We start from the raw sequence: 21,710 nt of genomic DNA, 5'->3' as shown, positions 1-21,710 counted from the left end.
CCCCCCCCCCCCACATGAAAGATTTGGGGGAACCCGGACCCCCCCTCCAAATTTAAACATATTAAAAAAAATCCAACTATTCTGTCTATCTGCTGAGAAACCTTGTTTTATTTACAGTGGCAGTTGAGAATTTCCCCTGCGTGAACGTAATTGTGTTAGCTGTTAGCTTTTTTTGCCTTATCACTGATTGACAATTATTTAACTGCTCACCAGTTTTACATGAAATGCAAAACATCTGTTGATCCAATCTAGCCGATCAAATCTATGTTAAGTTTAGGTTCATGGTTGTTGTTCAGGTTAGGATAAGGAGTTTGGGTTTAGGGTTTTGTTTGGGTTTGAGTTAGGTGTTAGGGTCGGTACTCCTGTCGTGTTCAAGATTTTCACCGCAGTTTTTACTGTCCTTGTCTTTTTGTGTAACCATAGTATGACAACAACACAATAGTGTTGGCGATCAAGATGAGGATCCAGGGACAACCGGAGGGTGCAAGGAGGCACCTGGATTTAAGCACTCCCGGCGAGCTGCGCCGCGTGGAGGTCCACCGTGGTCGGTCAGGCTACGGCTTCACCATCTCGGGACAGTGGCCATGCTTGTTGAGCAGCATTCTGGAGGGAAGTCCTGCCGACCTGGTGGGACTTAAACAAGGTGACGGCATCATGGCTATAAACGGAGCCGACGTCTCTACAGCTTTGCACGAGACCGTGGTGCAGATGATCGGTCGTTGCATCGGGCCACTGCGCTTGGTCGTTCGCACCGAGGGCCGCGTCATCGGGAACCCCATCCTACATGACGAAAAGTTTTTAATAAGCCCGAAAAAGGCAGGCCTCCTCCGCGCCATCTCACATGATTCACCGAATTCCGACAACTGGCACAAGACGCTTGCTGGCAAGGAGAGGCCGCTGTCGGAACCGGACATGTCGCAGTGGTCTAAACAGCAGAGCGTCGAAACGCAGGTGCCAACAGACGAACACCGTTCTGTTTTGACGGACAGCGAGGAAGCGAATCCAGACTGGAGCATTTTAAACATGACCTTGGTGGTGGGGTACCTGAGCTCCACAGAGCTGATCTTAAATACGTCGCAGTCGGAGGATGACGGCTTGAAGGCCATCAGAGATCGAATACGCCAGCTGGGCACGGAGCAGGATACCCATACGCTGGTCGTGATGAAGATCACGTTTGACTGCATCCGACTTTGCGATGACATGGGAGCCACTCTGGCGGCCTTTCCCACCGAGAACCTGGTCCTTGGGGCCGTTTGCACCGAGGACCCTCGTTTTTTTTGCCTGGTGACCACCGCGCACATAATCAATGGCTGTGCTCCGCAAGACGCTCCGCTGAGGGCTTCCTGCCACGTTTTCTTCATTGATCCGGAGCTGGGAAACCACGAGGAGCACACAGGCATCGCTGGGCGCTTTGGTTTTGACTGCACCCCTGATCCAGACACCTCGGGTTGCCTGGAGTTCCCCCAGACTCCGCCGGATGTCCTTCATTTTGTCACAGTCCTGTACAGCGACATGGGGGACGCGGTGGAGAGGCTTCGAGTCAAACTGGACATTGAGGCTCAGCAGCAAGCCAAGGAGAACGTCCAACATGGTAGCTCCAGTAGTAACGGAGACAGTGGCATTGACAATGCCTCGCCCCCTGAAGAGAGAGCCGCCAGGGATTTCCCTTCCGTAATCCAAAACCACCACGGGATCCTCCTCCCCACCTGTCCATGGGATAATCCCGGATCGCCTGACCATATCCCGAGAAACCTCTACAATAATGGCCAACGATATCATCCAGAGAATAGTGGCAGCACACACTCCCTTTCAGAGTCGCTACCTGGTCCCGATTCTCTCACCGACTTTTACGGAGGCCCTCCACCTCGGCTCAAATTCCAGTTCAAGCCCCCGCCTCCTCTAGCCCCTTTGGGGAAAAAAAATTGCCTCTCAGAAGAGCCTCTCCAGGGTAGCCAGCGCTGGTTCTCTAAGCCAAAGTGGCCCAAATCCCTCAGTGGTGACCCAGAGCCTCAGATGACGTGGAACAATGACAACTGGTTTGCTGGCGTCGGCCTGGGTGCTGGTGGCGCGCGGAACCTACCGCCCGTCATGAGCCAGATTCCCTCAGAGCGGTATCGGTCTGCCGAGTTCCTTCTAATGATGCCCCCCAAAGAGGAATGGACCCAAGCGTTTGTCCACCGGAAGAATGAGCGTGGGAAAAATGTGAGTTATCAAGCTAAATTGGCATTTGACCTGTTAAAATGACAGGCCCGCTTCCTACATTTCATAACGTGTGTGTGTGTGTGTGTGTGTGTGTGTGTGTGTGTGTGTGTGTGTGTGTGTGTGTGTGTAAATAAAAACTAATATGTTTAAACTTTATTGATCTAAATAAGAACAGAGGCGCCCTGGAGACAGCAGAGTCAAACGAAACAAAATAAAAGCAGAAAAATGGGTCTAACATGAGCAACGTCCGGACACAAGAAAAAGTTATTGTCTGAGAATAATGATACAATGTTATGAGATATATTGATAATTTTACTTTTATTTTGGGCATTTGGACTATTTCTCAGATTTTACTAATTTCATCCTCCAAAATTATTTACTCTTGTATCGCAGTTAAAAATGTCAAAACCAGATTAGAATGTTAGCATAATTTTCACAGATGTACAACTTCTCCCCTTAATTTTATTTATAAAATGACTAATATCATTACAACTTCAATAATATTTACTGTAACATTTTAGCCTTTCCCTTGTAATGTTGTGACTTATAATGATGATTTTTTTTCTTGTAATACAAGTCTCCATGTTTCCCCCTCCATGACATGATTCTTGTTAAAACTTCATTCTCAGAAAATAGAACGCGTAAAATCCAGACTTCTGCCTATCAATATTCATACTTTTGTCTCATAATATCAGCACTTTATTCGAATAAAATGACAACTTGATTCGAGTGCAATATTTTCTTTACAGACATTTTTTTCCCTTCATATCAGGAAGTGGGCTTCCAAAGTCTTGCTATACCTCTCACGCCCGCAAGATGTAGCTGTTGATCCATTTAGCAAAACAGCCCAGGACTGACTTTCTCGTGACAGCGATCTGGTCCCACTCCATCACAAATTTTTGTGTTCAACATTAGTTTTTTTTCTCAAAGTACATATATAATGTGTTTACAAGTGCGTTTAAATTAATTTTAATGTGATTACAATGTGACGAAGGCTATTTTGAGGCTTACACTGTACCAAAAAATAGATTTTATCTCTCCCTTATCGTTGGTGGGTCTGGAACTTAACTCTCTTTATGAAAAGGGTATCAGTGCATTATTGAACCCAACTTGTGTTCTGACAGGGCTCCAGGTTTTGGGGCTTGGGTGTTCTCCGTGCCTCCAAACGCCGCTCTTCAAAGCGTCTTAGCCTGGCCAGATCTCTGGACGACCTTGAGGTAAGCTTTACATTTACTGTGCATGGTGACAGACCACCATCATTATTAATTTATTGTTTTATCGCTTGTTGTTGGCGGCCCGGTGGGCGACTGGTTAGTGGGTCGGCCTCACAGTGCAGAGGTGCAGGGTTCGATTCCGGCTCTGACCTTCCTGTGTGGAGTTTGCATGTTCTCCCCGTGCCTGCGTGGGTTTTCTCCGGGTTCTCCGGTTTCCTCCCACATTCCAAAAACATGCACCATAAGTTAATAGAACACTCGAAATAGTCCCTCGATGTGAGTGCGGTTGGTTGAACGTCTCTGCGTGCCCTGCGATTGGCTGGCAACCAGTTAAGGGTGTACCCCGCCTACTCCCCGAAACTGCTGGGATAGGAGCACACCCTACCACCCTGGTGAGGATCAGAAAATGGATGGATGGATGTTTGTTGTTGTATGAATAATTTTTACTCCATGTTCCGCACTTGTTATACAGTGGTGGTTGTTTTTAAGTGCTCCATAAATATAGTTGAGTTGAATTGAGTTCACTCCATCAACTGTTTCATCGTCTGACAATCGCGACACATACATTCTACCACCTACCATGCTGCATACATACTCTGTTTGTACCCTATACTCTATCGATTTATCTATCTATATATGTATATATACAGTATATACACACACACACATACACCCGAATACATACATGTTCGTGTGCAGTGCCTCAACTTGTCTGACTTGGAGCATATTGGTATTTCTCTCCCTCATAATCAATGTGACAAACCAAGATTCTCTGCCTCATCCAAAATCCAAGGCGATGCAAGGCCACCATTTTCTGGCGTCTATTCATCATTACAGTCACGTAGAAGCTTGAATTTCACAGCGCAAGCTGAAACAGACCCTCTTCCACGCCTTTCCGTTGAAAACTGTTCTTGACAATAATATTTGTCGTGGCAGTAAACGGTTTGGTTCCGGTTGATGACTAGAAACTGTCATGCAATATAATACCTTCACACGTGGCCGATGCACGTCAAACACAAATATAAAATGAGAACGCTCACAAGGAGTTGCTAGGGGCCATGACTCGCACCCACTCAGATGCGGACTTACAGCTTCTGAAATGATGCCTCTAAAAGGCGCATATCCAGCTAACCAATCCTACTGTAAATACTATAATGACACCTCATAAAACCAGTTTAATATACAGCACTATTTATCTTTATTACAAACGTGGAACGAAAAAAAAATCTTTTTTTTTTTTTGGAGGGGTTGGAATGGGTCAATGGAAGAAATTTTTTCTGGTGTTTCTGTCCTAGCTGCTTTGCACCCTTGTTGCTCATTAGACATGACTGATTTTTTTTTTTTTTCCCATGGCGCCTGTGGGCGTCAAAGGGAAGGCATGAAGAAGACACGGAGGCGGGAGGTGGGAGGTAAACAGAGACGAGGAATCTGTTGCGACCAAAGAAAAAGAGAGAGAGTGCCAGGGAGGGAGGGAGAGCGAGAGTCACGGTACGAGACTCCCAGTCACTGTTGGGATTTTGAGCTCTCCCACACTTGGCGCGGTCCAGTTCCCGCGAATGGACCCCTTTGCGTGCCATACATGGAGCCCACCATTACCATCAACTCCGTAAGTCTTCTCGTCTCGCTGGTTTTGTGGGCTGCAGCGGAATGTTTCTTGTGTGGAGCGTGGCGTCAGGCTATGTATTTTTGCAAAAAAAAAAAAAAAATACAAAGTGATCAAGTTGATGGTTTTTATTTCTATGTGAATCCTCAAAAGGTGACTTTTCTTTCCCCTACGCCTTCTACACCTCTGGGCGTTTTGTGCGGGCTACATCAAAATGTCGCTGTCGTCTTCCATCAAAGAGATAGTAATCTTATTATTTCTTTCAAGTGGGTGTCTATTTGGGGTACGGTGTTTAATTATTCAAGTCGTGATTCATTGGAGTATGGCCTCTAATATAACAAATCCAGTGATTTGTGATCAATGCTGCGGCTCGTCTCTTTTCGGGTGCAGCAGATTATCGGTATTTGACGTTTGGCTTCTATGAAAGGAAATACAGCCTGTTATCTGTTTTGGAGTCAGGTTCTTGTACATTCAAGTGGATCTGGAAAATAATGATGGCACGGCATCTGTAAGAATGGAGATTATTTGAGGAAATGCCGCTTGTCCTCTGGCTTGGAGTGAGGTGTTTGTTCTTCAAGTGGACCTGGCAAATAATGACTTTTTGGGGCATGGTTTCTGTTGGAGGAAATACTGCCAGTGATCTGTTTTGGAGTGAGACATCTTCGGTGATTAATTCATTGGGATATGGCTGCCAGAGGGAAGGATGCCCACGATTTGAGGAAATACGGCCGGTCGTCTATTTTTGGGAGTGCAGTGTTTTTATATTCCGGGAGACCTGGACCATGACTACCGTTTAAGGAAATATCATCGGCCGATTTTTGGTGCTACGGCACTTGTCATGAAAGAGAAACTTGCAATTTAATCAGGGTATGGCTTCTATAAGAACGGAGCAAACTATTCGGAAGGTCACTGCGGGTAGTCTTTTCGTGGTGTGGTGTTTTTGTATTCGAGGGGAGCTGGCGGAGAATTGGGGTAGCTAGAGCGGGGCCCGCTTTTTAAGGAAATACCGTATTTGGAAAAGTGCAAGACACCTCTTTTGTCCTTAGGTGTTGTGTTAGCGTTCAGTTTGGCGGCACAGGCCAAAGGGCGACGCAATTTTGATCGTCAGCAAAAGGTATCCTCGGGTAAACGTCCCCCTAGATGAGAAGACGTTTTCTCACCGCTTTCATTTTGTCTTCTGCTGCGCACGTGCTCCACATCTGAATCCGCGAGGAGCAGCTGTCAATGCCGTTGCCGAGTTCATTGTTTGACCGCCGCTGGAAATCCCGCGTGGACGTGACGTCGTCTCGACAGACGACCAATTGAGCGATGGCAGTGCGATCTCATCAATCTCCACTGGCAACTTTAGAAGATGCTACCTCGACTTTGTTTTCTACTTCGGTGGGGCATCTGAAGATTGAGGTGTCAATTGAGGGCGCGGTGTTAATTTTTCAATTCAAGTGGATTAATTAAACAGGGTATTGGTTTGTGCCGGAGCTTCTCTTTATTCAAGTGGTGATTCATTGTGTTAGAATGGAGTCTAGCTAACCTGAAAATTAATTAATCAGGGCATTACTGCGATATAATGGAGACCTCTATTAAAAGAAAGACCATGAACTGTCTGTCTGGAGTGTGGGGGATTTTTTTTGTTAATTAAATTGGACCTGGAAAATCATTTATTGAGACCTAGCATCTATGAGAATGGAGCCCACTGTGAGGAGAAATGTTGTCCCTTCATGGTTTGGTGTTTTGGGATTCAATGGATGTGGTGATGGAATGGGGCATGGCTTCGATTAGAACAGAGCCCACAGTTGGGACGAAACACTGCTGACCGTCTGCGCGGGGTGTGACATTTTGTTATGTGGAACGCGGCAATTAATTAAGTGGGGCGACATAGCCTAGTATTCCAGGAAATAGTTCCAGTTGCCTGGTTAGGGTGCTGCATTTTATTTAATTTTTTGAATTCAAGTGGACCTGGTGTTTACTCTGGGCATGGCTTTTATTAAAAAAGAGGCCCCTAACAAAACAAATTATTAGTGCATTTTGCCAGTGTGGATATTCGATTGATTATGTCCTTCGGTTTTTTGGGCTGCAGCGGAAGGTTTCTTGTGTGGAGGGTGGCGTCAGGCTATGTTTTTTTGCAAAAAAAAAAAAAAAATACAAAGTGATCAAGTTGATGGTTTTTATTTCTATGTGAATCCTCAAAAGGTGACTTTTCTTTCCCCTACGCCTTCTACACCTCTGGGCGTTTTGTGCGGGCTACATCAAAATGTCGCTGTCGTCTTCCATCAAAGAGATAGTAATCTTATTATTTCTTTCAAGTGGGTGTCTATTTGGGGTACGGTGTTTAATTATTCAAGTCGTGATTCATTGGAGTATGGCCTCTAATATAACAAATCCAGTGATTTGTGATCAATGCTGCGGCTCGTCTCTTTTCGGGTGCAGCAGATTATCGGTATTTGACGTTTGGCTTCTATGAAAGGAAATACAGCCTGTTATCTGTTTTGGAGTCAGGTTCTTGTACATTCAAGTGGATCTGGAAAATAATGATGGCACGGCATCTGTAAGAATGGAGATTATTTGAGGAAATGCCGCTTGTCCTCTGGCTTGGAGTGAGGTGTTTGTTCTTCAAGTGGACCTGGCAAATAATGACTTTTTGGGGCATGGTTTCTGTTGGAGGAAATACTGCCAGTGATCTGTTTTGGAGTGAGACATCTTCGGTGATTAATTCATTGGGATATGGCTGCCAGAGGGAAGGATGCCCACGATTTGAGGAAATACGGCCGGTCGTCTATTTTTGGGAGTGCAGTGTTTTTATATTCCGGGAGACCTGGACCATGACTACCGTTTAAGGAAATATCATCGGCCGATTTTTGGTGCTACGGCACTTGTCATGAAAGAGAAACTTGCAATTTAATCAGGGTATGGCTTCTATAAGAACGGAGCAAACTATTCGGAAGGTCACTGCGGGTAGTCTTTTCGTGGTGTGGTGTTTTTGTATTCGAGGGGAGCTGGCGGAGAATTGGGGTAGCTAGAGCGGGGCCCGCTTTTTAAGGAAATACCGTATTTGGAAAAGTGCAAGACACCTCTTTTGTCCTTAGGTGTTGTGTTAGCGTTCAGTTTGGCGGCACAGGCCAAAGGGCGACGCAATTTTGATCGTCAGCAAAAGGTATCCTCGGGTAAACGTCCCCCTAGATGAGAAGACGTTTTCTCACCGCTTTCATTTTGTCTTCTGCTGCGCACGTGCTCCACATCTGAATCCGCGAGGAGCAGCTGTCAATGCCGTTGCCGAGTTCATTGTTTGACCGCCGCTGGAAATCCCGCGTGGACGTGACGTCGTCTCGACAGACGACCAATTGAGCGATGGCAGTGCGATCTCATCAATCTCCACTGGCAACTTTAGAAGATGCTACCTCGACTTTGTTTTCTACTTCGGTGGGGCATCTGAAGATTGAGGTGTCAATTGAGGGCGCGGTGTTAATTTTTCAATTCAAGTGGATTAATTAAACAGGGTATTGGTTTGTGCCGGAGCTTCTCTTTATTCAAGTGGTGATTCATTGTGTTAGAATGGAGTCTAGCTAACCTGAAAATTAATTAATCAGGGCATTACTGCGATATAATGGAGACCTCTATTAAAAGAAAGACCATGAACTGTCTGTCTGGAGTGTGGGGGATTTTTTTTGTTAATTAAATTGGACCTGGAAAATCATTTATTGAGACCTAGCATCTATGAGAATGGAGCCCACTGTGAGGAGAAATGTTGTCCCTTCATGGTTTGGTGTTTTGGGATTCAATGGATGTGGTGATGGAATGGGGCATGGCTTCGATTAGAACAGAGCCCACAGTTGGGACGAAACACTGCTGACCGTCTGCGCGGGGTGTGACATTTTGTTATGTGGAACGCGGCAATTAATTAAGTGGGGCGACATAGCCTAGTATTCCAGGAAATAGTTCCAGTTGCCTGGTTAGGGTGCTGCATTTTATTTAATTTTTTGAATTCAAGTGGACCTGGTGTTTACTCTGGGCATGGCTTTTATTAAAAAAGAGGCCCCTAACAAAACAAATTATTAGTGCATTTTGCCAGTGTGGATATTCGATTGATTATGTCCTTCCAAAGGAATAAAGATGAAGCTGTTTTTATGAGGGCCTTTTTTTCCCCATTTTTCAAGCAGCTCAGCTTTCCTGCATGACCAAAGCGATTAGACGGCAGAACGTAAACTCAGGAAGTGAACGATCACCCTCACCCTCGCATCACGCCAAGCGTACCCACACTGAGCTTTGTTGTGAGATGGGAAAACAGGGACAAGAGTCACCAGGCTAATTATACGTGTCGGATTTCAACCTCGGAAAGTCCATTTGGGGGTGTTTTTTTTTTTTTTTTTAATGGGAGCGGAATAGCAGCGCGAGGGTGTGGTCGCGTCTTATGTGGTTGCCCTCTGGGCTCAAGCGCACACAGGCCGTTCTTTTTGATAGTACGTGCTGGGGGCAGGGGCTATCGCTTGCTTTTATGGAGTCAGGCGTTCATTTGGCATATTGCATTACTCGCCTCATCATATCTCTTCAAGGGGGGAACCTTTAGCCTGCGGGCCAACATTCCAACAACAAAAACCTGAAATGCATGACTTTCTTGCTGGAGCTTTTTTGGTAGCTTTTACCCCTAAATATAGCAATTTATTCTTATGAAATGTATGTTTTTGTTCTAAAAAAAATCATTTCATACTAGTCATATTTTTTTTGTTTGCTTGTAATTTTCTTTCTCCCTAATTTTGATCCTGGTTACAATGCAACTTTAGTCACTGAAAAATGTCCATGTTTTTTTTTTTTATCGTCAATTTTGATTATTCACACACTATATTTCTTGTAAAAATTATAACTTTTTTGCCTCTAAACGATAATTGATTTTTTAAAAAATTCTTGTAAATGAACGACTTGACTCTCAAAATTTAAAATATTTTTTGTGTGTTATTGAAACTTTATTTTTGTTTTTTTTTCACCCCCTCAATCTACTACGGTTGTTTTTCTGATCATTTCTAACTATACTGTGTCCCATGCTTATCGGAGCATAGTTTGGGTCTTGTTTTTTCCCCCTCCCCTTTTCTTCTATTTTTCTTTTTCGTCTAATAAAATCGGGACACCGTCTGGCAGCCCATCAGGGCCTCCTGTGCTGCCTCCCACTGTTGGCTTTTTTTATTTTATTTTATTTTTTTTCTTCAGGTCCGTTGGATGGGATGTATCTCAATTGAATTTCATTGCTCGGGACTCATGACGTGTGCGATGACAATAAATGTGATTGTATTCCATGATATGCACAGCATGTTTTTTTTTTCCTTGTAGTATTTTTTTACTGGTTAAACTGCCTTTTGTTGTCGCAAAACTTTCTGCTTTTTTCCCTTGCAAATTCCGATTTTATTCACACACTGCATTCTAAAAAAAAAAACAGATTTATTCTCTTTTTACGAGTACTTTATTCTCCTACTATGAAGACGTTTTTCTTGTAAACATAAAACTTAATTCTTATAAGAACTATGCTTGGTCTTGCACTAATTGCAACTCTATCTGCCAAATATTCAGATTTTTTTTCCGTATGTTTTTTTTCCTCAGACAACTAAACCTCTATTCTCATAACAATGACTTCAGCGTAAAATATGGATTTTCCACGCATTTTCCGAAGCATGACATTCGCCTTTGTTAGCGACATTCTCTCCTTGCATTGGAGGAAAATCTGTCTTCCGTCTTATCAGTCGCCCACCGCACCCTGTCGGTCCCTCTCCTCCAAAAGGAAGTCGCCTTGATGTTATTTTCATTTGTCATCCGTAGCAGATAACTGAGAAGATCTTAATACGTAATTAGACATCATGTGACCAGCAAATCATCACATGAAACCCATTTGTTAATGTGCCATACCAAAAAAAAAAAGAAAAAACTCCACTTGCCACTATGTTCTATTATTCATATTTTTTTCCTCAAACTTATGACATTGTTCTTGGAAAATTGGCCCTAGACTCCCGTAAAATCGAATGTATTTATTATGTATGAACCGGCCTAAGACTTCGCAAACAAACGTGCTTAGGACCCCGGAAGATGTCAACAAAGCCTGAAAAGTCTTTTTAATTTCTCGTAGTAGTATCAAGGAAGTAACAAAAAAGTTACGTTTGGACATAGATCATTTAATTGGATGTTTTTGTTTTTTTAACAAAACCTTTTTGCACATTGCACTTGCACAAATTTTTAAGACCTTATTATTCAATTTTATATACTGTATTTTCCACACTATAAGGCGCTTCGGCGTATAAGGTGCACTTTCAATGAATGGCCTATTGTAAAACCGTTTTCATATATAGGGCGCACCGCATTATAAGGCGCATAGAATAGAAGCTACAACAGTGGCTGCGGTTGCATTATGCATCCACTAGATGGAGCTATGCTAAAGGGAATACAATACAATACAGCTTTATTGATATCGCGCTTTCACAACCGCTGCAGCTGTAACAAAGCGCTTTACAGACCATTTAAAATACTACATCCAAGAAATCAGAATATTGATTCATGTATAAGGCGCATCGGATTATAAGGCGCACTGTTGGCTTTTGAGAAAATTGAATGCTTTTAGGTGCGCCTTATAGTGTGGAAAATGCAGTGTGTGTGTGTGTGTGTGTGTGTGTGTGTGTGTGTGTGTGTGTGTGTGTGTGTGTGTGTGTGTGTGTGTGTGTATAAAGACTCTTTAAACAGCACGTAATTCCAACCTTGTTGTGTGACGCTAGAGAGCAACATGTTAGCCTTCCTCTCTGTGAAGGTCCGAAAAGGTTTCTGGCTTTTGCCAGGTTACGTCAAGCGTTCCCACCCTTTATCTTAGCGCAAGTATTTTTGAAGGTTCGACGGTTGACAAGGTCTCTCGCAAGGTCCTGGGCACAATGTTAACGTTAGTATTTTGAAAGGTTTTAACATATGACAAGGTCCCCAGCAGTTAGTTGATGGCGTCACATGTTAGCATCCTTACACTTGTGTTGCAATGCTAGGTGGCTACATGTTAGCGTTACTATGTTTGAAGGATTTCTGGGATCACAAGGTTTCGGGCAAGTTCCCGGTCATGTCATGTGTTTCTCTCCTTATGTTTGCACAGTGGCTGGTACTTGGCTACATCTGAGCGTAACTATGTTTTGAAGGTACGGCAAGGTTTCTGCTAAGTCACGTGCTGCAAGGAAAGTTGAGCTCCAAATCAACCATTGTTCGGCTCAATGAGACCCTTGGCGGGTAAACAGCAATTTGGAACATGGAATGTGCGACTGTTTAACGTAAAGTCAGGAAAACAACAAAAAAAAAAAATGCAAACTTTTGACATTTGATTCGACGGAATCCATATGGTTTCAATTCATCCCGACTGTGTTTTTCTTCTTTTTCAAGCGAGACCAGAGTCCTAAAAGGAAGGGGGGCTATTGTGGTTTTGTCAAGGGAAAGAAGGGGGGGGCTTACGATTCCTTCTCGTCAGTGTTGGAGAGACTGTATGTATCCTCGGGAGGGTTTCCATCGCAACAGCTGCCGAATGAGGAAACCTCCCCCTCAACCCCCTTCTTCTTCGTCTTCTTCTTCTTCTTCTTAGTCCAGTGCCATGTCAAATTTCAGGGTTTTCCCCCTCCCTCTCTTTCTTCGACTTGTACAGACATGGTTGGCCTGACTTTGGGTGGGGAATGCTCAGGTATGCGCACGTCTACTTTGCCTTGCGTGCCGCTCGCCGAGCAGTCAAGGGAACAATGAGTCTCAAAAAGAGACTTTCCTTCAAGCGGACGTGGAACTTCAACACTGTAAGTAAGCTTTTTTTTTCCCCCTGCAGTTGTCAACTCCTCTTTTTTTTTTTTTTTTGGTTGAGTCAGCCGTTTTTCTTTGTGGCTCATCCCTCACTCGGGAACAGCTGTTTGAAGTGGCGGGGGCTTGTGGTTATTTGTGTCACTTTTTGGGTTGACTCTGGATACATATTTATCTGTTTTCTTAGTACCCAAATCATGCCTCAACAAGCCCAAAGGAAAACGCCAAGCGACTCTTCCAGAGGTGCTAACCAGTTATAGTATTGTCGAAGTTGACTTGTTTCCATCGGGACTAGCTTGTTTTTGTCAGGGTCTTGCACGTTCCTTTGGCGTGTCGTGTCTGGGTACACCAAACTCGCAACCACAGAAATGCTGGAAGTGCGTTGACCAATTTATTGAGATTTAACCCATTTGGTGAACTTTCTGTGTGCGTGTTGGGGGGAATCAAAGGTCCAGTCCCCTTTTCTGTAGCCACCCACTGTGGACCAACTCATCACCCAAGGCATCAAGAGAGGAAGGGACTGTGTGGGCAAAGAGGGGCGGGGGGCAGGGGGGCAGATAGTGTGCCCTGGGTCATCACTTAGGGGACAGGGGCGGATGTGTGTGGTCCCTTCATGAATAAGTAGACCTCAAAGCCGATGCAAGTTGTGATTTCTACCGCACTTGCCGCATTATAGACGGGCCGAGGGAGGATTCTGAGAGGTCGTTTCACCGGATTTGTCAATAACATGATATGAAATTAGAAAAGAAGCCATGACATCATCAGCTGACTGCTTATCACGGGATGCTCGACTCCTACGAGTGGATGTCTTTCACATCCGTCATCTCGGTAGGTCTCGCAAGTTCTCAACATTCGCCTTTGCGTCGCTCAAAAGCAAACAGCAGATCACAAGTGTGATGTCTTTCTTCCTTAAAACCTATCACAGTCATTATGTAGTTACGGTTTGAGGTTTGGGTTGTTTTTAGCTCCAAAGGGACATGCAGATGGTCAGTCTGTGTTCTCCTCAGCCACTCTGCGCACATGGTGTGGCTTCCACGGAAGGTGGGGCAGGGGGAGGTGGAAGGGGGGGGCGGTTCCTGGGTGTCGACTACACGGGGTTTGAACACCGCAGCTGGAGGGTTGTAAAGAGGCTACGACAGACAATTAGCGGTTTAGTGGGTTGCGTCTGATGGAGCTTTCACATGTGGTCACAACCCCAAAACAGAACAAAACGTCACACGATGGGGGCTCAGACAGCGCGATGGCCGCGACATGTCTGAACCTGTGCCGTGGCTCGACGGCGTTTTGAAAACAGCGTATTGAGTCTCAAATTTTGGTTTTGACTCTTGCCACCACCCTTGCGCTTGCATCATGATGTAAGGTGGCTGCAATTTAGCGTGACTCAAGGCAGTCCCCAACCTCTGGGCCAAGCACCCGCCAGTAAAAGACACGCCTGGATTACAAACATGCCAGAATATCCAGAGATTGCCGAACAAAACACTGAATCCCTTTACCTTCATTTCCAACATCCAACTTTTTTTTCCCCGGAAATGACGGTAACCAACACTACACTCTGCAGTAGCCTGGACATAATGTACAAAACACAGTTTGCATGCCATCCTCTCCCATTAACCAAGATGTTATCTGCTCGTTCAATTGAAACATGCCGAGAGGCTCGTACAGATTACGACAACTACGTTCAGCAAAATGGCTGGTCAGAGTGTGTGCCTGAATACAGTGTTTCCCAACCTTTTTTTGGCTTGAGCCAGGGCACGTACTCCCAAAAAGTTCGGGACTGTTTGGGTGCAATTTCAAGATGAAACAAAAAAATGCACAGCAAGGAGGAACTTATTTTTACAATCTCACCTTTGACACGGACAACTTGAAAGCGTTTCAGTATTTTTTTTTATTTATTTATTTATTTATTTATTTGTTTTGCACAAATCGCTCTTCTCGATCTGCTGATGAGCAAAATTCTTTTTTTTTTTTAAATTTCTCAGGATATCCCCTTCCATGTCCTTTGGGATTCTTCTCGCCTTTCTACATCTAGTTAGAAATCTCAAGGCACACACCAACAAGCAAACGTTGGCTACACAGATTCTCGATGCACCTTTTGCCATGTAGCGGCTGCCACTACATGTCACTGTCCAAGATAGATGGACAATGATCCATGATTTGAAGTAGATACATTTAAGCTACACGGGGGCTCTCTTTCTACTTGCCCTTTTCGTTGAGGGCATGTCCATGTGCACATAAAAAAAGACTCAATGGTGCAATTAGCAAGTGAATGGATGACCATTAGAGCGGGTGATGGCCCCTCTTGCGAGAATGCTTACTTTCAGGGCTCTGAGGATCAAATCAAACAAGCCGGGGTGTTGGTGGGAGGGTGGCTCTTATGCCCCACCCTCTTCCTTGTGGAGGTGTGAAAAAGTGTTAAAGAGGTCATCCCTCCACCCCCTTCGTACAAATTAACACCAATCTCCACGGGCGAAAGCGCTGAAATGCCCGGAGACACGCTGCTGTCTGCACACCCTGCAGGAGGTCATGACGGCAGCCTCTCACTCATGTCTCTCTTTGTTCTCTTTCAGTCGGCGGCTTCCTCGGACGGTGGTGAGTACCGAACTTTTATTTGGACTCTGTTAATGTCTGCCTTCTTGATTTGGACTGACTCAGGTTCGTCAAATGGCCATTTTGTGTTCGCTCGAGTTCAAAATTCCAAGCAAAAAACAACCGTGCGAGACTTTGAATTTTGTTTTTTTAAGTCACAACCCAACACTTGCGATTCTACTCTTGTCATTCGAATGACCACTTTGTATCTGCAAACAGTTCCACTCCCATTCCTATCGCTCTATTGCCTTGGGTAAGATGATCTGATTCAGCCCGCTGGAATGTTCCCAACAAATCTTGCTGTGCAATCAAACTTGAATGACAAAGGCCAATAATGCTAAGTGAGTTGCGTTGGCTGGCCGTTGCTGTTGACGACTATTCAATGTAAAAAGGTTCTTGAGTTTGGTAAAAAGTTTAAGAAAAAAAAAGTCAGCTTGTTTTAGAACTACCACATAAATTAGTATTTTTGCAGCACCGTGTCATCTCTAGTTCATCCTAATATGGAAAAAAAACCAAAAACAAAACAATATTCACCTGAGCAAGTAGCAAAAGTAGATCGTCAATCTCATGCGTGTGTTTTGAACCTTGCAGATTCCAGTGGCGTTCAGTTGCAGGGATGCTGCAGCCACAGCAGCTTGAACAGTAACGGCAGCCTTCCGGGTGGCCACCGGGGGCTACCGGAACAACGCGTGGCCAGCTGGGCCGCGTGCTTCGAGCGCCTTCTCCAGGACCCTGTGGGCGTCCGCTACTTCTCGGTATGCGCCCGCAAAGTGCCCTCCCCCCGCCCCCTCTATTTCTTTCGCTAGCACCACCACGCCATTCAAATGCAGATTTAGCACATTTTTGGGTGGAAATTAGGATTTCCATTTGCCAGCAAAATGGCAACTCAAATACCAACGAGGCACAGGAATGATAACGTTTCTCTGCTGCTTTCGCCAGCACATCGTTTCAGAATTGTTGACCCAAAAATCCAACAAATCGCATTCACACCTTTTAACACACATCTCACGAAGCCAGGACAACAATGGACACGCTTCTGCTATTTTTACAGAGCAGTTTTGCTGATCAGTGACTTCATTTGAGAAGCGAATTTCTCTCCACAGTCCAGTCTTTTACGAGTTTGCTAAGGTGAATGTTCTCCGCTTTAATGCAGTTCTAGCCAGACATCTGTGAAAAGTGTGCTGAATTGCCCAAGCACTTGATTCTGGTGTTAAACACACTAGCCATGTAAATCTAAGTTATCTTAGAAATCAGCATGCCTAAAAGAGGAGGGGCTGATAGAGCAAAAAAAATCTGAACATCACTCGTCAATCTGGTGACCGGTGGTGATGTTATTACTTCGGCTGCTAAATGCTATCTTGGTTGACAGTGCAACAGTTGCTAACACGTTGATACATTCACCAGATACGCTCCCCACCTTAGGAGTCACACCACAACATAGCTGCATGAGGACCCAGCTGAAGCTTGCCACTAGCTAGCTGGTGCGGCTTAATTAAGTAGCGACTCGAGCCTCCGACAACCCGCAGCAGGTGCCGTGAGACATGCACGTGCGTCCAGCCAAACGAAGACATGCACGTGCGTCCAGCCAAACGAAACGTTTTGTAACGGCAGTTGATTTTCAATTTTGCTGTTAAGTGTATTTTGATGAAGCGCTAAATGCAAATGTTGCTCTGCGAAACCGCTTATTTCGTGCCTTATATGGTATACATGTTTTTTAATCATACTCTGGGCTGACTCTGGGTCGCAAATCAACCAAATTCTTATCTGAACTCATCTGGCTCATCTGTACTGCGGAACTTATTTGACCCCTCCTTTCGCCAGCGTAATCAATAACGCAGGAATGCAAATAAAGTTAAGCTTTAACAGGCTTTTGGAACTCAAGTCATCATTTATGTCCCCGCAGGAATTTCTCAAGAAAGAATTTAGTGAGGAGAATATCTTGTTCTGGCAAGCCTGTGAATACTTCAGTCATGTTCCTGCGAGTGACAAAAAACAGGTATGTCCGCCGTATGTCATCACCCCGCCGCATTCGCAAAGATGACCTGAGGTGTGTTTCTCATAGCTGTCCCAGAGAGCCGGCGAGATCTACAACAGCTTCCTGTCCAGCAAGGCCACCATGCCAGTCAACATCGACAGCCAAGCTCAGCTGGCTGACGACGTCCTCACATCTCCGAGGCCCGACATGTTCAAGACGCAGCAGCTACAGGTACCAGCTCTTCGGCCAACACGTTTCTGGGTCAACGTTAACAAGATGTTCAAATACAAGCCCGGTTTGGGTTCAAAATGAACCAAATGCTAAAGTGAATTTGCCCACCAGGACTGGCCTTGTTCCAGTCCAGTGGAACCGATTTTCTCCTCATGAGGCGGTCTAACAATGAAGCGTGCACGTTCATGCACACGAAAGGCCTAACGTGCCCTGCGCCTTCTCCATTTGCAGATCTTCAACCTGATGAAGTTTGACAGCTACTCCCGTTTCCTCAAGTCTTCCCTTTACAAAGAGTGCATGCGTGCGGAGGTGGGTGGCCTCCCTTTGCCGGATCCCTACCAGATCCCCTGCAGTCCTGCGGCATCCAAACACAGCGCCAGCTCAGACCGCTCCACCCTTTCCACTCCCAAGAAGGTGCTTATTTTAATAGATTTTTTTGCTGCCGTATGATATCAGTTGAGTTGTTACATCATTTGCCGTCTAATTTTGCAGGATGCCAGGAAGCAGCGGTCCGGGAGGTCGCTCAATGAGGACAGCAGAGACGAAAGTGCCGACAAAAAACGCGGCATTTTCTTTTCGTGGTCTCGCAATCGGAGCTTTGGCAAAGGTCCCAAAAAGAAGGACATTGGTGACATTAACCTCGGTGAGTGCCACACACAACTTCAAGAAAGGACTTTTTTTCCCCCTCTAAAGGGGGATTCTCCTCTTTCTCTCTGCAGACTATTGGGGTAGTAATGGCCGAAGGGAGTCCCAAGGCTCCTTGTCTTCCAGTACCAGCCTGGAGATGCCCACTTCCTGCTCTGCTGGCAAGCTGGAGGTAACATTTCACTGTCAAATCACCATGGCAACACACAGAGCCAACTTTCTTTTTTTACATTCTTCTTATTTTCTAGCCCACTCAAATTTTTTTTCTTGGCGCACATTTAAGCAGCAACAAAACCACGTACTATAGGACATTACAGTATGACCACACGCGCACTTCCAGGTGGTGAAATCTCAAGCTTTCTCTGATGGCACCATGAGTAAATAAAAACTGTTATGTCATTGGACTAAGGCAGAGTCATTGTGAAACAGCTTGAATGATGATTTAGCCTTTGCCTCTACCACTGCAGTGATAGAAATTCATACTGAGTGAACATGGCAATTATCCATCCATCCACTTTGCGATCCACTTTATCCTGACACTGGTCGAGCGGGGGGGGCTATCCCATCTGTCTTCGGGCAGTAGGCGGGGGACGCCCAGAACCGGTTGCCAGCCAGGGAACACATCGACGAATAACCATTTGTGCTCACAATCATACCGAGGGACAACGTAGAGCCTACTTTGCTTATTTTTGGAATGTGAAAGGAAATCAAATTCCCAGAGAAAACCCACGCAGGCACGGGGAGAACATGCAAAGTCCAGCCAGGAAAACCAGGGCCAAGATTCAAACCCACGACCTCTGCACTGTGATGCGGACGTGCTAACCAGTCAATCACCATGCCGCCACTGCTTAATTAATATTTTAATATATACATGTTCCTTTGAGTGGAAAAAAATGTAACCTGGTGCCAAGTGTTTTCAAACAAACTGGTCTGCAGTATGGCAAGGATGAAAAACATGAACCCCCCAAATGGTTTTGTACTCACTTGCAGTCAGACAATCGACACTCAATGGGTGCGTGGGAGCGCTCCCCGAAACACTGCAGTGTGACGCTACCCAATGGCTCCTGCTCCTCCATCACCCTTCGGCCCGGCGCCTCCATTCGGGAGGTCCTACAGGTTCTGTGTCACAGCATCAATGTCAACATGGCGGCAGTGGATCTCTTCCTGGTGGGAGGCGAAAAGGTGACCGAATCAAGGCCAGGACGCATGAAATATATACACCCACACGCACACCCACATACGTCTGCCATAATATAATCTGTGACACAGATAGAATTTTTTTCTCAATACTAATGAATAAAATGCATTATTATTATTACTAATTTCTTTTTATTAAAGCCTTTAGTATTGGACCAAGACTGTATGACCCTCAGCTCGCGAGATCTGCGACTGGAGAAGAGGACCTTGTTTCGGTGCGACAACCACCATGACACGTCTTTGTATCAGGTGCATGTTGACTCTTGTGACGATTGTGTTCGCTCTCCTTTTAGACTGGACCTGGTGCCCATTAACCGCTCGGTGGGGCTGAAAGCCAAACCCACCAAGCCGGTCGCTGAAGTTTTACGCCCCGTGGTGGCCAAGTATGGCCTCCTGCTCACTGAACTGGTGGTGAAAATAGTAAGTTGTGTGGGCTTGGAGTGCCACAGGGTGGAGTACCAGGGCTACAATTACTCCTCGTCACCCGTGGGGTTTATTTGAGTCCTGTGGCTTCCTACTTTTATCCCGTGTTCTGCCGGCACTTCAAAAGCGTTGTGTCTGCTTTGTTGTAGAGCGGCCAGACGGAACCTTTGGATTTGGGTGCCCCCATATCCAGTCTGGACGGCCTGCGCGTCGTGCTGGAGCGCATCGACTCGGCCTCAGCGAAAGGTATGGCCTTGAGCTTTTGTCAAATAGCGGGAACCTTTGTCATTCTGTTGAAGAGAAAAACATATTATTATTATTTGTTCAAAAAGATAAAAACAAGAGAAATCATTTCATATTTCCAACTGTTTAAAACTTCATTGATACGATTAGACCCTTTGTGATAGTACACTTTTTTTTTGACAAAAAAAAAATCTCTACAGAAACAGTCTATGAGTAATAGTATAAAACTAACGCCTGTATACTAAACACCTTCCCTCTCACAAACTCTCTGCAGTTGAGTACACAGTACATATGTACTGTAAAACACTAAGTAACAAAAAAATATTCTATATTACCAGAAAAAAACATGACACAAACAAATGCCTCCCTTTGTGCTCGTGTAAATACCTGAAGAAAAATACCTGACGATGCTCCAGATTGGCCCCGCGTTTTGCTCCTAAAATTTGATAAGATGCAGCTAAAGTTGACATCTACTTGCGCATGTGTGGCCAATACATTTGATGATTGTTGTTTTTAATTCTTAATTTATTTATTTTTTGTTGCTGACAAATTTCTGCTCTACACTTACGCCCGTTTATCAGTACTATAGTGAAAATTGGTGGAAATGTGATTTTTCACAGTGCAGGTTGATTTATGATTCATGCGTGCGCCCCTCAATGTTTTAATGTAGAAAAATGTGTAAAATTTAAGGTCTACCTCAGATAATTGCCCAGTTAGCACTGCAGCTGCGTAGCAATAAACAAAAACGTTTTCTTTTCCTTTCTTTGTAAAACGTAACACTGCAGAGGCCTGTCCTCTAATTAACATCAGGTACTCTTTGCAGTTGATTTAAAAACAAAAAAGAAAAATACCAAATATTGTAGAAAAATATGCAGCATGGGTGTCAAACCCAGGCCCGGGGACCAGATCTGTCCCACAATGTCATTTTTGGTGGCCCATGAAGGCAAATCATGTGTTGACTTCATGTTTGTTGCAAATTGTCGTAACGTTTAACAACAGTGAAGATATTGAAGGATTTTTTTTAAACCAATAAACCGATTTAAATAAATAGAAAAATAGCTGATCAAACATTTTACCGGCTTCTAACTTCAAAGGTAGTGACCCATCAATTTGTTGTGATGTGATAATATAAGACGATAATAGATTTCAATGGGTTATTGTAGGTAAAGAATATGTACATGACAGGACTGCCTGTACTAAATCTTAATTTTGCAAAGAAACGCTCAAAATGGCAAGGCTTATATTTTGGAATCTGTTGCCAATTTGTTGAATAAAACAAAAACGTTCATTTGACTTTTGGCATGAATGGACTCGAACGGAAACGTCTCACGTGTGGTTTGTGGCCCACAGACACAGCCAAGAGCGCCTCACTCAAAAGCCAACCGCCGACCAGGAGTCTTTCGGGAACAGTAAGTCCATAGCGTCTCCTTCCGAATTGGCCGTTGGCCGTCTCCATTCACCCACATTAACATTTGGGCCCATGCGACGAGCGGGGGTTTCCTCTTCACCCTAACGTGGCTGACTAACCGACTCGCATCCTTGCAACGTGGCGGACGCCGGCGAAGGACGACGCAGTCCGATCGGGCCGCCCCCTTAACAGCGTTATCATTGT

General features: G+C 44.8%; 1 protein-coding gene across 3 annotated transcripts in view; it reads left to right on the top strand.

The window, feature by feature from the left end:
* The window catches only part of LOC109520319 (regulator of G-protein signaling 12-like), a 31,780-nt gene that overhangs the window by 1,697 nt on the left and 8,373 nt on the right, over positions 1-21,710 (top strand). The window contains exons 2-15 of one of the 3 annotated variants that reach the window (XM_019877442.1): positions 424-2,202; positions 3,327-3,419; positions 15,366-15,387; positions 15,976-16,139; positions 17,288-17,380; positions 17,447-17,590; positions 17,822-18,004; positions 18,083-18,233; positions 18,310-18,407; positions 19,226-19,417; positions 19,574-19,647; positions 19,726-19,852; positions 20,005-20,101; positions 21,449-21,507. In XM_019877442.1, coding sequence (XP_019733001.1) covers positions 457-2,202; positions 3,327-3,419; positions 15,366-15,387; positions 15,976-16,139; positions 17,288-17,380; positions 17,447-17,590; positions 17,822-18,004; positions 18,083-18,233; positions 18,310-18,407; positions 19,226-19,417; positions 19,574-19,647; positions 19,726-19,852; positions 20,005-20,101; positions 21,449-21,507 — 3,243 coding nt within the window. In that variant the 5' untranslated portion in view covers positions 424-456. Of the gene's footprint in view, positions 1-423; positions 2,203-3,326; positions 3,420-4,797; positions 5,023-12,336; positions 12,798-15,365; positions 15,388-15,975; positions 16,140-17,287; positions 17,381-17,446; positions 17,591-17,821; positions 18,005-18,082; positions 18,234-18,309; positions 18,408-19,225; positions 19,418-19,573; positions 19,648-19,725; positions 19,853-20,004; positions 20,102-21,448; positions 21,508-21,710 lie in introns of those variants that run through there. The other 2 variants (XM_019877443.1, XM_019877444.1) reach the window with 2 other exon arrangements.

This window comes from Hippocampus comes, unplaced genomic scaffold, assembly GCF_001891065.2.
Source record: "Hippocampus comes isolate QL1 unplaced genomic scaffold, H_comes_QL1_v1.1 scaffold143, whole genome shotgun sequence".
Lineage (NCBI taxonomy): Eukaryota > Metazoa > Chordata > Actinopteri > Syngnathiformes > Syngnathidae > Hippocampus > Hippocampus comes.
Note: the sequence above shows the minus strand (reverse complement) of the source record. Positions and strands in the feature narration are given on the sequence as shown.